Source organism: Onychomys torridus, chromosome 7 (assembly GCF_903995425.1).
Source record: "Onychomys torridus chromosome 7, mOncTor1.1, whole genome shotgun sequence".
NCBI classification, from domain to species: Eukaryota; Metazoa; Chordata; class Mammalia; order Rodentia; family Cricetidae; genus Onychomys; species Onychomys torridus.
This window is the reverse complement of record NC_050449.1, coordinates 100,567,111-100,581,088: the sequence shown is the minus strand read 5'-3', so window position 1 is coordinate 100,581,088 and position 13,978 is coordinate 100,567,111. Positions and strand designations below refer to the sequence as shown.

Here is a 13,978-nt window from a genome sequence, read left to right as displayed (position 1 = left end):
CGCAGGGGTGGGCGCTGTCAAAGAGCCCCTTCCCAGGCTTCCAGGCTTCGCTCCATCTCCCCTCCCCCGCCCCCAGCGACGGCTCCAAAGCGCCACCCTGATGCATTTCATGAGTCCGCTTTACTGTGATAAAGGAAGAGGGTCTCCACATCCGGCCCTTGCTTACGCCCCCCACCCCTGCCTGCCAGTTTGCTGATGCTGCGGCCTAGCTCGGTTCTCTGCGTATTCGCTGGGTGGGGCAGGAAGTGAAGAGTCTGTGCTTGTGTGTATGTCGGGTGGTGGTGGTTTGCAGCTTTACTTGACTCAGCTGTGCTCATCACCAGGGAAATTGAGGTCTGACAGGGACCAGGCAGAGTTCTTGAAGCTCAGAGGCACATTCTGGGTGGGCTCCTCCGTCGGCTCTCAGCAGCGGCGGCCTTCACTTGGCTCTGTCACCTTGGGCTGCTAGAACACATGTCTTTGCGTGCTTCTCCCAGTGCTTGACTTGGCACTCCCTGCAGGGGGAGGGTTGCATGAGGAAGACAGTGCTTGTGGGGGGGACCCAGCGTTGGAGCTTAGGGGGACTAAGGTCCTAGGATCCCCTTACCTGCAGCAATACCACACACTCTGGCAACGGGAGCAGCGCTTGGAGGCCTCTGCATTGCAGTAAGCACATCGGGGCCTGTCTGGAGCTATTGCCTCTAGGACGTCCAGCCTGTAGGTTTCAGCCCACCTGGGGGAGGGAGGGAGGGGCCAAGAAGATCTGAATGGATCTTACCGTAATGTCGGCGCCTAGAAGCACCCCCACCAAGTCCTGTGCTTCTGTCTTCCGCCAGACAGCAGACCTTACCTCTGTGCCTGCAGGCGAAGATCCTGATCTGAGGGGTTGAACACATGCTGCAGCTGGTGTTTAGCGATAGCCTGCCATTTGCCTTTGTTCTCCCGCTCCAGCCGATCCCAGAAATCTGGGATCTAAGAGAATGTAATGGAGAGGAGAGCAAGGAGCTGGCAAAGTGGACCATGGTCCCGAGCTACTACATTTCTAGGTGCCTACCTGTTCCAACACTAGGTCCTTCTTAGGGGGCTGGGTTTCAGCCAGGGCCAGCTGGGCCAGGAAACCCTTCAGGTCCGCAAGGTTGGGCAGCTGGTCAAGCAGTATATCCGTGAGGAAAGCCTGAAGCTGCAAGGTATCCAGGGAAGGCCATTGTGAAACCGGTTCGGGCCAGAGGGTCAAGAGACATGGAGTCCCTAAGCTGGTCTGCGGGCACTTGCAGGGTTTATGGCTCACCAGTTCTCATGTCACCTGAAGCCCAATTATGGAAAGAGGACTGGGACAGGCAGGGACACAGTGGGGGTGGGGCAGGGTGGTGGGGATGGGTGGGGTCATTGAGCTCCCCACCTTAAGCAGCTGTCCCTTCACAAAGCTTGTAAGGCAGTACCGGGCTTGGGCCTCAGGGCTGAGCAGCAGATTATACAAGGAGATCCACACTTGCCCATCCAGCTTGGTTAGCCTTTGCTGCTCGGAGGGGGCCACTGTCTGCCAGCGGCCATTCTCAAATTGCTGCAGCTTGCCTGGGGAGGAGAACCATCTCACTGGATGTAGGTGTTGCGTTCTCTTTGAGTGTGTGGACTGGAGGACTGGAAACTGCCTGGCAAGGTTAGAAACCTGGGCCACCAGACTTGTCGGAACAAGGTGAGTCCACAGGGCTTGCCTGCCTCAGAGTCAAAAATCTAGGCCCATTTTGGGTGAGGAATCCCAGTATCCTCAATGCGCATGCTGTCCGGCTGTCCACTTCCACTAACCCTGAATGATGTTCTGGAAGCAGCCAGTTAGATCGTAGGCAGGTGGGAGAAGGCCTTACCTCCTTTCCGCCGGCTCCAGGGACTATGCTCCAGCAGCTCCACCAGGAGGCAGGGCAAGTTGTGAGTACTAAGCATGCGGTTCAAGGTACTCAGGGAAAGGCTGGGGGTAGGAGTAAAGAGTGGGTCAGCAGAAGCTACAGGCCTAGTCTTGCGACCCTTTAAAAGATGCTCCAGGCCCTGGAGGGTGGCCCACCTATCCACGCAATCTGTGATGTAGCGGAGGACCGAGAGGGCTTTCAGTGAGATCTCAAATTCCATCATCTCGGCCTGTTTCTGCAGCTCCTGGCGGTGGGAACACAGGCACACCGATTCACCCCACCTATGGAGGCCTGAGAGCGCCCACTTCGAGGGTTTGTTACCTCCAGGAAACCTTAGCTTACTTGCATAGGGGTACTGTCCTGGGGCCGTTCTTCCTCAGATGGGTCACCACAGCCATTCCGGGCCACCAGCAGTATCAGCTTTCGGTGGCAATAGTCCACGAGGTCCAATACCTTGTCATCTGCTGACTCACATACCTCCTGGAGGTTCAGGGAGGGGATAGTTCAGTATCTGATACCCTTCCCCACAGATATACCCCACCAGGTTCTGGCCCACAGAGGTGGCCTCTTGGCTGGGAGAGTGCTTCACCTTGTGGAAGAACACTGTCTCTAGAAGATTGATGATGGAGGCCTCATGATGTACCTGTCAAAGAAGACAGGGCCGGGCTGTGAGGGAGGGACAGGGGCGGATAGCTATCATTCGTGGTTCAGGACCCTCTGAAGGCCCAGCTCACCACCATATATATGGGAAACGTATTCTGAGGCTTGAAGTCCTCTAGCCTGCATAGCACCGGGAACACCTTCTGTTTCCACATCTCCACTGCAATCAGCTCTTCCACCAGCGTTGGGATCTGGGAAGGGCAGGGGAAGAATAGAGATGAACTGGACCTACTTTGGCCTCACAGCTCTCCTGTGCCTGCTTTAGCCCAGGTTAGCTCTCCAGCTCTTTGGACCCTTAGACTCCCCAGGTTCCAAAGTACCCGCAAAGTCCCTGCTGTACTTAGACCTCCGTTTCCTGTTGCTTCCGTATCTCTGAAGGGATATCAGCCACGTTTCCTGCGAGTGACCTTTACTGCTCCTCTTGCCCCTTAGCCATCCTCTCTACCTAGGCGACCCTTCTCCTCATGTCCTCACTCTGGTCTTTGTCACCTGGCCTGCCCAGGTGCCGTGTGGCCTGCCCAGGTGGCCTCACACTTAGACCTTTTACTAGACCACTCCCTAGTGCCCAGCTCTGCCTTTTTCTTGTGGGGAAACCCCTTTCCACACACTAGCGCCCCCCTTGGCCCCTCCTCCAGGGAGGCATGTAGTAGAGTATTATTTTGAGGTGTGTTACTTTTGTTTATATTGCATTTGTTTAACTCTGTGAAGCTGTGTTATCACTGTGCCTGTGTGAAACACCCGATGGTCTAATAAAGACCTGAATGGCCAATAACGAAGCAGGAGAAAAGATAGGCAGGGCTGGCAGGCAGAGAGAATATATAGAAGGAGAAAAAAAGGAGGAGGAAAGGTCAGAGAAGTAGCCAGAGGAGAAGGAGGAGGACATCAGGGGCCAGTCACCCAGCTACACAGCCAGCCATGGAGTAAGAGAATGGGAAAAGCCCAGAGGAAAAAGGTAGGTTAATTTAGGTTAAGAAAAGCTGGCAAGAAACAAGCAAAGCTATGGCTGGGCATTTATAAGTAAAAATAAGCCTCTGTGTGATTAATTTGGGAGTTGGTTGGCGCCCCCCACAAAAAAAAACCAGCAAAAATAACCAACAACACAGGCATCTTCCTGGTTTCTCCTCTTCTGTCAGAAAGGCTACTCTTCCCATTTTGAAAACCCCACTTGCTCTATAGTGAGAATCTCCTTTGGTCTCTTGGTCAATTCAGGGTGATGTTAGCACTTGTGTGCGCCCCCTACAGCCTATGCTAGTCTAGAACCCACGACTGTCTCTCTGATTAACCCTTGTATCCACCTAGGGTACAACAGGAAATGTAGCCAGGCATCGTGGTGTTTGCCTACAATCCCCATACGTGGTGTCAGAAACAGGAAGATTGGGAGCTAACAGCAGCCTAGACTACAGATCAAGAATCCTCACACATTCTTCTTTCCCACTTAGGAACGACAGGCATACCAGGCCAGAAGGAAGAGCGGGTGCCCAGTGTCCCCAAGAGGTAGAGAGTAGTAGGAAGGCAGGGATCCCGTAATCTTGACATACCTTCCCATGGGTGACCAGCAGTTCCTGGATGGGCTCACCCTGGCTGACAGTGGCATCAAGGATGGCTTGCATGTTCAGCTTCTCCAGGTTCTCATGCTGCTTATTCCACCTGCCCCGAAGGGATGTGTGTATATTGGGTGTACAAAAAAACGGGAGTGAGGGTGGGGGCTGGATCTACTGACGCCTATGTGATCCAGTCCTGAGGCCCCTTCTATCTCAAAGAGCCTTGCCTCCCTCCTGGAGGCCCTTCCACATTTGGCAGCCCCTTCTCCAATGTCAGTTCCAAGGTTCTCCACTAGAGGACCGGGGGACCCCACCTGTTGCCGCGCCTCACCCTTCAGATCCCATCTCCCGTAGCTGGAAGCTGTGCAGGCCCCGCACCAGCGCATCCGCCTCCCCAGGCAGCAGCAGCTCCAGGTCGCCCATGCCGTGGGGGCAGGATTCCTTTGGCTTTCGGCAGCGGTCGGAATGGGGAAACTGACGGACTCCAGTGTCCGCACCAAAGTCTGGGGCAGAACAGTTGCTAAGCCGTTGAGGCGCGTGGGTCCTCGTCGCCATGGGAACCAGTGAGCTTGGCGCCTGCGTCGAGTTGTTCTGACGGCCCGCTTGCCACGCCCACCTCACTGCCGCTAAGCAACCCGAGACTGGAGACTAGCTCGCCACACCTCCCTGGAGTGTGTGGATCCTCACCACCTCCAGCAGCCGCAGTGTCTTAGCCTCAAATGGGGTAACTGCAGCGGTCGTCTCCTCTCACAGACCGGCGTGCCTGCACTCTGGACTCGCCCCACCAGCCGAGTCTTTAATTTTTTGGATACAGGGTCTTACTTTGTGACCCAGGCTGGCCTGGAACTCCCTATGTATATTAAACTGGCCTCCAAGTCATAGAGCCCCTCGGACCTCTGCTGTCTCTTTAGTGCTGAAATTAAAGGCTTGTGTCGCCACGTTCAGCCCAGCAGCCAGCAGTCCTAAGGATGTACACCTAACATTCTTCTCTTGAGGATGGCCCTGTGCCTGCACCTCTGGCACCCCGAATACTGGACCCCAGCACTCACCAGCTGCTCTGAAGGACCCCTCTCTCACCCTTTCTCCTACCTGTGTGCTTCAAGTTTTGTCCCATCGTCCTCTTTTCTTTCTAAATGGTGTTTGTCTGTGCACGTGTGCACGCGTGTGCAGGTGCCCACGGTGTGAGCCCCTGGAGCCACACGCGTGGCCAGGCCCCTCCCCTGCCGACCTCTTACTGCCAGGTCCCACAGAATACTCTGACTGCCGGACCCTGCCCCCACGCTACAGAGTAAATGCCCACTCTCTGGACATGAAATCCCACCGATCTCCACCCTGAAGAGTTCCACCCCCTTTCCAAGATGCTCTAAGTAAGCCCTGTGTGCTGTTCAGTTTGCTGCCCTTTCTCGCTCCGGCAGAGGCAGCCGGCCCCGTTTCCCCTCCCAATAAATCTCCTGTGTAAGGTTTGTTGTGCGGTGTGACTTTGCAGTAGTCCTTGGCTCTCGGCTGCCAGGATACCTTTTCACCCCAGCTGTAATGCTTACACACGGAGACCAGAGGCATGGAATCCCCTGGAGCTGGAGTCATAGACAATTGTGAGCTGCCCCACGTGGGTGCTGGCGACTAAACGCTAGTCTTCTACAAGAGCAGTAGTGTTCTTGACCACTGAGCCATCTCTCCAACACCCCTCCTCTTTCTTTGAGACAGGCCCTCAAATAGCCAAGACCAACCTGGAGCTCACTAGAGATCCAGGCTGGTCCAAATCTTCCTCCTCCTTGGTCAGCTTCCCAAGTGTTGGGGTTTCGGATGGGCACCGCTATGCTCATTTCCATGTTCCAACCCCGTGGGCTTCCCCTGAATTCCTCACAGACGCCTTTGGCTTTTCAAGACAAGTCTCACTATGACACCCAGGCTGGCTTTAACCACATTCTATAGTCCATGCTGTCCTTGAATGTTAGCCTCCTGAGCGTTGGTGTTCTAGGAATGCACTACCACAGTTAGTCCTTGCTTTAGGGTCTCGGACTTATTTCTTCTGGAATACTCTTCTTGCTCCTGCAAGGCTCAGCTTGAGTCTCCCGAGTGAGGTCTTGCTTGACAATCTAACCCACAGCATCTTTGGCTCCATCTGATTCCAGCGCCTTCAGTTCACAGGCCCAGAGTACCTGCCTAGCACACACAAAGCCTTGGCTTCAATCCCCAGCACCATATACACAGGCTGTGGGAGCGTAAGTCTACACTCCTAATACACAGGAGACAGAGGCAGGAGAATCAGAAGTTCAAGGTCATCTGCTACACAGCAGGTTCCAGGCCAGTCTGTGCTGCATAAGATCCTGTCTCAAAAAACACCCTCACCCCTTATAAACACACACACACACACACACACACACACACACACACACACACACACACACATTAAAATCCTAGGTGTGACCAGGCATAGTGGTGCATGCTAATCCCAGCATTTAGTAAAAGAGGCAGGCAGAGTTGAAGGCCAGCCTGGACTACATAGTGAATCCCAGGACAGCCAAAGCTACATTGTGAGATCCTGTCTCAACAGTCCCCCCTACCTCTCCCCAACTCCTATCCCCCCTCACCTACCCACCCCCGCCCTCCCTCTGCCAATAAAACAAAAACCAGACCAGACCAAACCAAACCAAACCCTTGTTTACTTGTCCGTTGTCATTTCTGTCCACTAGGTGGCACTCCAGCCAGGCCAGGCTAGTTGGCACGGCCAGCACATTCACAGTTCTTCTGTGGTTGGCTGAGGCAGTACTCAATATTCATTCCACAGGATGACATGGACGACTTTATTTACAAAACCGAGGATCACCTCCCAGGCTGTATGTACTAGCCTACTTGTCTTGGACCAATGAGGGCTTAGCAGGGGCAAGTAGCCACAGTGCTAGGCTCCAGCCAGCCTCACTTCCAGCAAATGATGATGTTGGGGTCATTTTCTAGTCGCTCATCCAGTTCATGGTAGCTCATGCCTGGTGGGGTGAGCGAGGCAAGGTCAGCAGCCCTGGCGTGGCCAGTCAGCCCTCACCTCCCCAGCCGGCCCTGCCTGCCTCCACCTGTCTTGCAGCAAATCTCGTCATAACTGTGGCAGCCTGTGTAAAGCCGGGCAGGGTGGCTCCGCTCCTCCCGAACCACTCGAACTGGATACTTCTGTAGTCTCCGGATGAGGTTCTTCATGAGCCCAAACTGGATCAGCTTCCTGAAGTGATGGTTGGGGAGGAGAGTTGATACCCCAGCCTAGCCAGCCCTCTCCTTCAGTGCCTTACGGGCTAGAGTGACCTCCACGCGCACCATCTCCAAGAAACCTGCCTGTTCTGGCAGGCCACACACTATACTCATTGGGAATCTCCTGCTTCCTATTTGGCTCGAGGCTCCTCCGGGGAGACTCAAGACACTTCAGTCCACCATGCATGCCTGAGAATGACCCTCTGACCTTTCATCCACGTGTTGTAACTGCTGGGGGTGGCGGCCAATGAGGTCTCGCACAGTGGTGCCAGGGCTTAGGCTGCAGTACAGCTGGAATACATCTCGGAGACTTGCCCTTTTGTGTCCTGTGGGTGCCAGGGTCAGCTTCCTAGGTGGCTTTGTCCTCCCCAGATCGGTCTCCCACAGGGTTTGCCACTACCTTGCTTGGTGACGTAGGATAGACATGCCTCCTGTAGGGACTTGTCATCTACCAGGTCCTGGACTTTTGGTGTTGGGCAGTACACATTGGAGTACTAGAACACAGCAAGGGTGCAGGGCCTGAACGATATGCTTGGGAGTCTGGCTTGATCTGGCCCAGCCATACAGTTAACTGTATCCCAGACTCACCTACCTGGAGGATGGATACCAGTGTCACGACACCATAGTACCTGGGGAAAGAGAATTGCTAAGTGTCCAAACACCACGTATTCCCACCACCATACTCGGAGTCCTTCAGCTCCCCCCTGACTGCTGGCCCTATAAATGGCATAACTGGTCTTCACTCACAGCAGGTTCTGAATGGCGATGCGCACCAGGTTGAGCTCCACGTCTGCCTCAGCAGAGATCTTCTGGACATGGCGGAATCCATCGATGTAGGGCAGGATCTGTAAAGAGCAAGGCAGGGTCAGCAAGGGTGAGATGGAGCTAAGGCTGTGGGCAGCCCAAGGTGATAATACTTATGAGAGGCCTAGTGTACCTGCTGTGTGGTAAGGTCCCACTGTGAGTTGAAGAAATCCTCTTTGTCCTTGGTAAAGACAGGCACATCATACTCCTGAGCCACGGGAGGGTCAGGCCGCTGCTCAATCACCTTCAGGTGGATGGTGTTGGATTCATCTGCGGGGACCCGACCCATATCCTCAGTGTCATCTTTCCCAAGGGGCCCTCAGTACTTCCTAACTCTCCTAGATTAACTGAGGCAGGCAGGTGGATCCTGGGAGTATCATTCTTTGTTTTATGGAGCAAGAAACCAAGGCCCAGAGAGGTGTGAGAATGTAGCCAAGAAGTAGTGCTGAGGGATTCTGGCTGCTCCTTCACCCCCATTATATAGTGAACCCTCAGACAGCATTGCTTCAACCGTGGCTATTTCTTGCCCACTGATCTGTCCAAGAATCTTGTTCTCCTGCAGTGGCTGTATTCATTTCTGTACCCTCCCTCCTTCCCCTATCATATACTGTCCCAGTAGAGGCTGCCATACCAATAGGCAGAGTGCACCGGCCGGAGGCATTTAGTTCTTCCAGTAAGATGGTCATGATGGGCACCAACTTCTGCTTGCTCTCCTCTGTGGACACAAAGCTGCTTTCAAGCTGGACAAAACATGAACAACATGGTTGAGTATACCTCAGAGCTCCCAGCTGTGGGCATTCTGAGATGGTTGGTGGAGGCTGGGGACTGGAGACATAGGCACAGTTTCCTCAACTGTGTCTGTCGTGCACCCATGCCCACCGTGTTGCATACCTCCAGCGTGGTCAAGTAGCCAGCCAGCTTTTTAACAATGGGTTCCAGGGCACAAGTCTTGGCCTGAGCATCACACACGAAGCCCAAGTTGAAGAGGAGGGCATTGCGGCTGTACTTCTTGTGTTCAATGCACACGGGGCAGCCGATCAGCTTCTTCTCCATGGCTGTGCTGGATGGGTAGAGCAGAGTCAGCCCGCTCCCAAGCCAGCCGGGGACCCCTTTGCTCCCACCCAACTAAGACCTCACACAGTGATGAGCTTGTTCTGCAGCTCGGGCTTGGTGATGATGTACACCTGGACCGTGTCAAACAGCTCCCGGGAGATGAAATCCTCAGGGACCTGGGGAGGGCAGTGACGAGAGTCCCAGTGGACCCTGGGGTTGGGTGGTTATACATCCCACCCCAGGCACAAGTCCCCTACTGTTTTCTTCCCCTCACCCACCCAGTATACGACTCCTCTGTGTTTCCAAACACACGGTGGTATGTTTGGGAAAGCTTCCCAGCTTTGGCATTCACTATTCCCACTGCCTGTCATACTCTTTCTGCGCTCACCTAACTTTTTTGTTTCTTTTGTTTGTTTTCGAGACAGGGTTTCTCTGCGTAGTTTTGGTGCCTGTCCTGGATCTCACTCTGTAGACCAGGCTGGCCTTGAACTCACAGAGATCCGCCTGCCTCTGCCTCCCGAGTGCTGGGATTAAAGGCCTGCGCCACAGCCGCCCGGCTCTCACCTAAGTTTTATGCATCATTTGTGTCTCAATCCAGTGATTCTCTTGGATGATCTAAACCTCTACAAGACCCGCCACCTCCCTGAATCCTACAGCCTAATTTGCCACAAAAGCTGCTTGTGTGGAAAATCTCCTTCCCCTCCTAGGAACCAGAGACCTGGCTCTGTGTATCCTCTCCATTCAAGGTTATCTATGAATGGAATGACATGCCTGGATGCAGCACAGGCACCCACAACCCCTCCAGGCAGCCAGCTGAGCTCCGGAGAGCATCCCTCTCCTCGTCCAGTCCCGGGATTGTGGAAGGCACCTGATAGGTAATTTTGGGTCCCAGCGTTGGGTGGAATTCGCTGAAGAATATGCATTCGATGCGGCAACTGCTGCCCATGGCGCTGACCGTTCCAAGTCTGTAGTCCCTTGTCTTTCGTGCGGTGATCGCCTCCACTCCTGGGAACACCTGTCAAAAAGAGAAAGAGGCTTGCTTGGGCTAGCTAGGATAGAGAGGTTTGTGAGCGTAAACCAGAAGAGCCGTCAACTCAACAGCGCCTGCGCGACCGGCGCGACTCAGAGGCGTGGCTGGCGCTGGATGGGATGGGAGGGGGCTTGTCCCAGGAAGTCTTGGGTGGGTGGACAACGCACCCGGAAGTGAAGCGCCTCCTTAACGGAGCGGTGGCGCGGCAGGCGGGCCCGGGGGTCCAGTTTATTTTGGAGGAAGTCACTGCGTCGAACCTGAGAAGCAGGTGAGGAAGGCAAATTCCTATTGTGGAGGTACAGCGTGCTAGGTGCACGTGGGGAGGCAATGTGCAAAGAGATCCACGCCTAGGTAGGAAAGCAGCTGGGAACTACAATTCCCGTAGGGCTCCACGCCTTCCGTTCCCGCTAGTGATGACGTGCTGCATTCTGGGATTTGTAGTCTTACGTGTCCTTACGCATCCCACCTGGCCGGTGCGATCAGTACCACTTCAAATACAGGTGTTTGACAGGTAGACTCTGTTAAGTTGGGACTATTCTTGGTGTCGGCTTTGTTCTGCTTCTGTCATAACTCCTCCGAAAAAAGGTGGCATTCCTGCCCTGAATTACTGTCCTCAGGGAGAGGCGTGGACAGTGGGCACCCTTGCCAACGCCTACGATGCTTTTAGGCTGTACAGCTATCAGCTGGGCTGACCATGGCCCTTTCTGTGGAGACGGAGTCGCACATCTACCGAGCTCTGCGCACTGCCTCTGGGGCTGCAGCCCACCTTGTGGCCTTGGGCTTTACCATCTTTGTGGCTGTACTTGCCAGACCTGGCTCCAGTAAGTAGAATTCATAGTTGACTATGGGAAGTAAAAAGCCACTTTTCTTAGGGGAATAGGGGCAGTAGGAAGTGATGGGCTTAACTCGTGGGAACAGGCTTGGCTGGCTGAAGAATGTCCTGTACTGGCAGTATTTAACTCCTGGGGAGAGCAGATCAGTGTGGGGGCTCTGCCAGCCTGGCCAAGCTTCAGAGAGTACATGGTTTCTCTTTCTTTGACTTGGCATTTCATTCCTGACTCATGGAGACGCTGGAGGAAGGAGCTATCAGAGGAATGGTAGAGCATGCTCTCTGTCCCAGGAAGAGAATAGGGGGTGGGTAAGATGAGCTTGTTACAAGAGGGGACTCACATTTTGGCGCCTCTTTAGGTGATGGATGGGCTGTCCACATTCAGCCTGTAGGGATGGATATGCTGGTTCCTTTTCCCTCAGCTACAAGAGGCTTCCTCTTCTCATTCCAGGTCTGTTCTCCTGGCACCCTGTTCTTATGTCTCTGGCTGTAAGTAGTGGATCTGGGTAGCTTTTAGGGGTAGAGTGTGGGCATAGGTGGTGACCCTCAGAATTCTTGGAAGCATTTATTATTAAAAGACCAGTTTAGCCAGGCGGTGGTGGCGCACGCCTTTAATCCCAGCACTTGGGAGACAGACAGGAGGATCTCTGTGAGTTCAAGGCCAGCCTGGGCTACCAAGTGAGTTCCAGGAAAGTCACAAAAAGCTACACAGAGAAACCCTGTCTCGAAAAACCAAAAAAAAAAAAAAAACAAAAAAACAAAAAAACAAAACAAAACAAAACAAAAAACAAACCACCAAACCAAACCAAACCAAACAAACAAACAAACAAAAAACCCATTTAGTGAAGTTTCATGTTCCAGCCTCTGACATATATCCAAGGCTTGAAAAATGGAAGACTCAGGACAGATGGATGAAGCTCACCCAAGCACAAAATGAGGCTTCTCTTACCTCCAGTCAGGAAGCTGAGAGATTGCATTTGGAGATTGCTCTGTCCTTGAAGACCTTAATTTATGGTGATGCATCTAATTTCCCCTGAAACAGTGCACCCATGTGGACAGTTCTTGCCAAGAAATTGTATCCAGCCTCATGGGAGGCAAACAAAGCTGTGAATCATTTATAACTGCCACGTCTCAAACCTTGTTTGCTGGGTAATGTAGCAGAGGTGACATTTCAGAAAAGTACCTAGGAAGAAGTCTAGAGAGGCAGCTGTCCCTAACTACTCAGGGCAGACATTTTGCCCCACACAGGGCCTTCCACTGTCTCACCAAATGCAGCATTTTGTCCTTGGGGAAGGGAATGAAGGAGGATGGGGCCAAGTGCACCTGCTTGGAGGGTTATCTGAAGTGCTTATAACGTCCTAACTTGAGTCTCTCTGTCTCCTTAGTTCTCCTTCCTGATGACTGAGGCACTCCTCATGTTTTCTCCGGAGAGCTCACTGCTGCGTTCCCTCTCACGGAAGGTCCGAGCACGCTGCCACTGGGTGCTTCAGCTACTAGCCCTACTCTGTGCTCTGCTGGGTCTAGGTCTTGTCATCCTCCACAAAGAGCAGCTTGGCAAAGCACACCTGGCCACTGGCCACGGGCAGGCAGGGCTGATAGCGGTGTTGTGGGCAGGTCTGCAGTGTTCAGGTGGTATGGGGCTGCTCTACCCCAAGTTGCTGCCTCGATGGCCCCTGGCAAAGCTGAAACTCTACCATGCCACTTCTGGGTTGGTGGGCTACCTGATGGGCAGTGCCAGCCTCCTGTTGGGCATGTGCTCACTCTGGTTCACTGCTGCTGTCACTGGCGTTGCCTGGTACCTGGCTGTGCTGTGCCCCATCCTCACCAGTTTGGTGATCATGAACCAAGTGAGCAATGCCTACCTATACCGCAAGAGGATCCAACCGTGAGCACTTCCCAGCTACCAGGAAGCCGGGATTTGGGGATTTGCATAGGACCTGGGGCTGGGAACCTGCCTGATGCTCTTAGCTGATGGGGTCAGGGAACACTTCAGGTGCTAGGGCACTCAGGGGTAGACCTTAACATTTCTGCTCCTCATGCTAGAGTGTCTCCCTTTTCTTTTCTTGCTATCAACCCAGGGTAGCATGGATCATGTGTCTGGATGATGTTGGGGTTGCAACACTGTCTCCCCAGCCATACAGCTTATATTTGTACTGGTATGTCCAGAAATCATGAAGAAAAATAAACAAAAAACTGAAACTCAAAACAACCCCCAAAACTGGAAAGACTGCAGGGAGCAGTAGTGCCGAGCTGGGAATGGGTCTCACTCATGCCACTACCATGAGACTGTGGGCAGCTGTGAGGGGTGGCCCCTCGACATGGTGGGCATTCTCCAGAAGTGGGAGGCCCTCAGAAGCCTTCTGCTAAGCTTCCTATGACACCCAGGGTATTAGTAGGTGACAGGTGGACAGTGCAGCTGTTTCCAGTTAACTGTGCTAGAGTCTGGAGACTATGGTTGGATCAGTGATAGGAGAGATGGAGATGGACCGTTTCCACAGGCGCCACGCACGGTGCACAACTTAGAAGTTGAACCATAGTCGGTTATGGTGGCAGGTGGATCTCTGTGAACTCAAGACCAGCCTGGTCAACAAAGTGAGTTCCAGGTCAGGCCAGCCAAAGCTACAATGGTAAGACCCTGACTCGAAAAAGAAAGTTGAATCATGAACAAGAAAAACCTTCCTTTTGATTTTGAGACAAGGTTTCATGTTTCTCATGTGGGCTTTGAACTTGCTATGTGGCCAAGGATGATTGATGGTTTAACCTCAGATCCTCCTGCTTCCACATCAGAGTCCTGGGATTATAGGTACGTATAGGTACATGTATACCGTGTGTATGTGTGTATACATATACATACATACATATATACATACATACATATATGTATATATACACACACACCATGCTCCGTTTATGCCATGCTGGGACTCAAACCTAAGCTTTTAAA

At 53.2% G+C, this 13,978-nt stretch overlaps 3 protein-coding genes across 6 annotated transcripts; 1 reads left to right on the top strand and 2 right to left on the bottom strand.

The window, feature by feature from the left end:
- Positions 1-112: 112 nt before the first annotated feature.
- Zmynd10 (zinc finger MYND-type containing 10) lies at positions 113-4,675 on the bottom strand. Of its 2 annotated transcripts, XM_036191976.1 has the most exons (12): positions 4,413-4,675; positions 4,079-4,187; positions 2,615-2,731; positions 2,470-2,523; positions 2,223-2,360; positions 2,036-2,124; positions 1,842-1,942; positions 1,379-1,551; positions 1,034-1,159; positions 830-951; positions 587-712; positions 113-494 (listed from the first exon to the last, which is right to left on the bottom strand). In XM_036191976.1, exons 1-12 carry the CDS (start codon positions 4,634-4,636, stop codon positions 419-421), a joined length of 1,455 nt encoding a protein of 484 aa, XP_036047869.1. In that variant the 5' UTR covers positions 4,637-4,675; the 3' UTR covers positions 113-418. The 2 variants fall into 2 exon arrangements, with proteins under 2 accessions (XP_036047869.1, XP_036047870.1); XM_036191977.1 differs by lacking the exon at positions 1,842-1,942 and having other exon boundaries at positions 1,379-1,628.
- A 2,049-nt stretch (positions 4,676-6,724) lies between these two features.
- Positions 6,725-10,302, bottom strand: Nprl2 (NPR2 like, GATOR1 complex subunit). Its single transcript, XM_036192895.1, has 11 exons — positions 10,044-10,302; positions 9,260-9,351; positions 9,014-9,182; positions 8,754-8,862; positions 8,256-8,392; positions 8,066-8,163; positions 7,911-7,947; positions 7,719-7,812; positions 7,527-7,644; positions 7,150-7,292; positions 6,725-7,065 (listed from the first exon to the last, which is right to left on the bottom strand). The coding sequence occupies exons 1-11, from the start codon at positions 10,119-10,121 to the stop codon at positions 6,998-7,000; spliced, it is 1,143 nt and encodes a 380-aa protein (XP_036048788.1). The 5' UTR covers positions 10,122-10,302; the 3' UTR covers positions 6,725-6,997.
- On the top strand, positions 10,271-13,240 carry LOC118587160 (cytochrome b561 domain-containing protein 2). 3 transcript variants are annotated; one of them, XM_036192898.1, is made up of 4 exons: positions 10,271-10,473; positions 10,873-11,026; positions 11,486-11,523; positions 12,420-13,240. In XM_036192898.1, exons 2-4 carry the CDS (start codon positions 10,900-10,902, stop codon positions 12,921-12,923), a joined length of 669 nt encoding a protein of 222 aa, XP_036048791.1. In that variant the 5' UTR covers positions 10,271-10,473; positions 10,873-10,899; the 3' UTR covers positions 12,924-13,240. The 3 variants fall into 3 exon arrangements, with proteins under 3 accessions (XP_036048791.1, XP_036048792.1, XP_036048790.1); XM_036192899.1 differs by having other exon boundaries at positions 10,823-11,026; XM_036192897.1 differs by lacking the exon at positions 10,271-10,473 and having other exon boundaries at positions 10,595-11,026.
- The last annotated feature ends 738 nt before the right edge of the window (positions 13,241-13,978 follow it).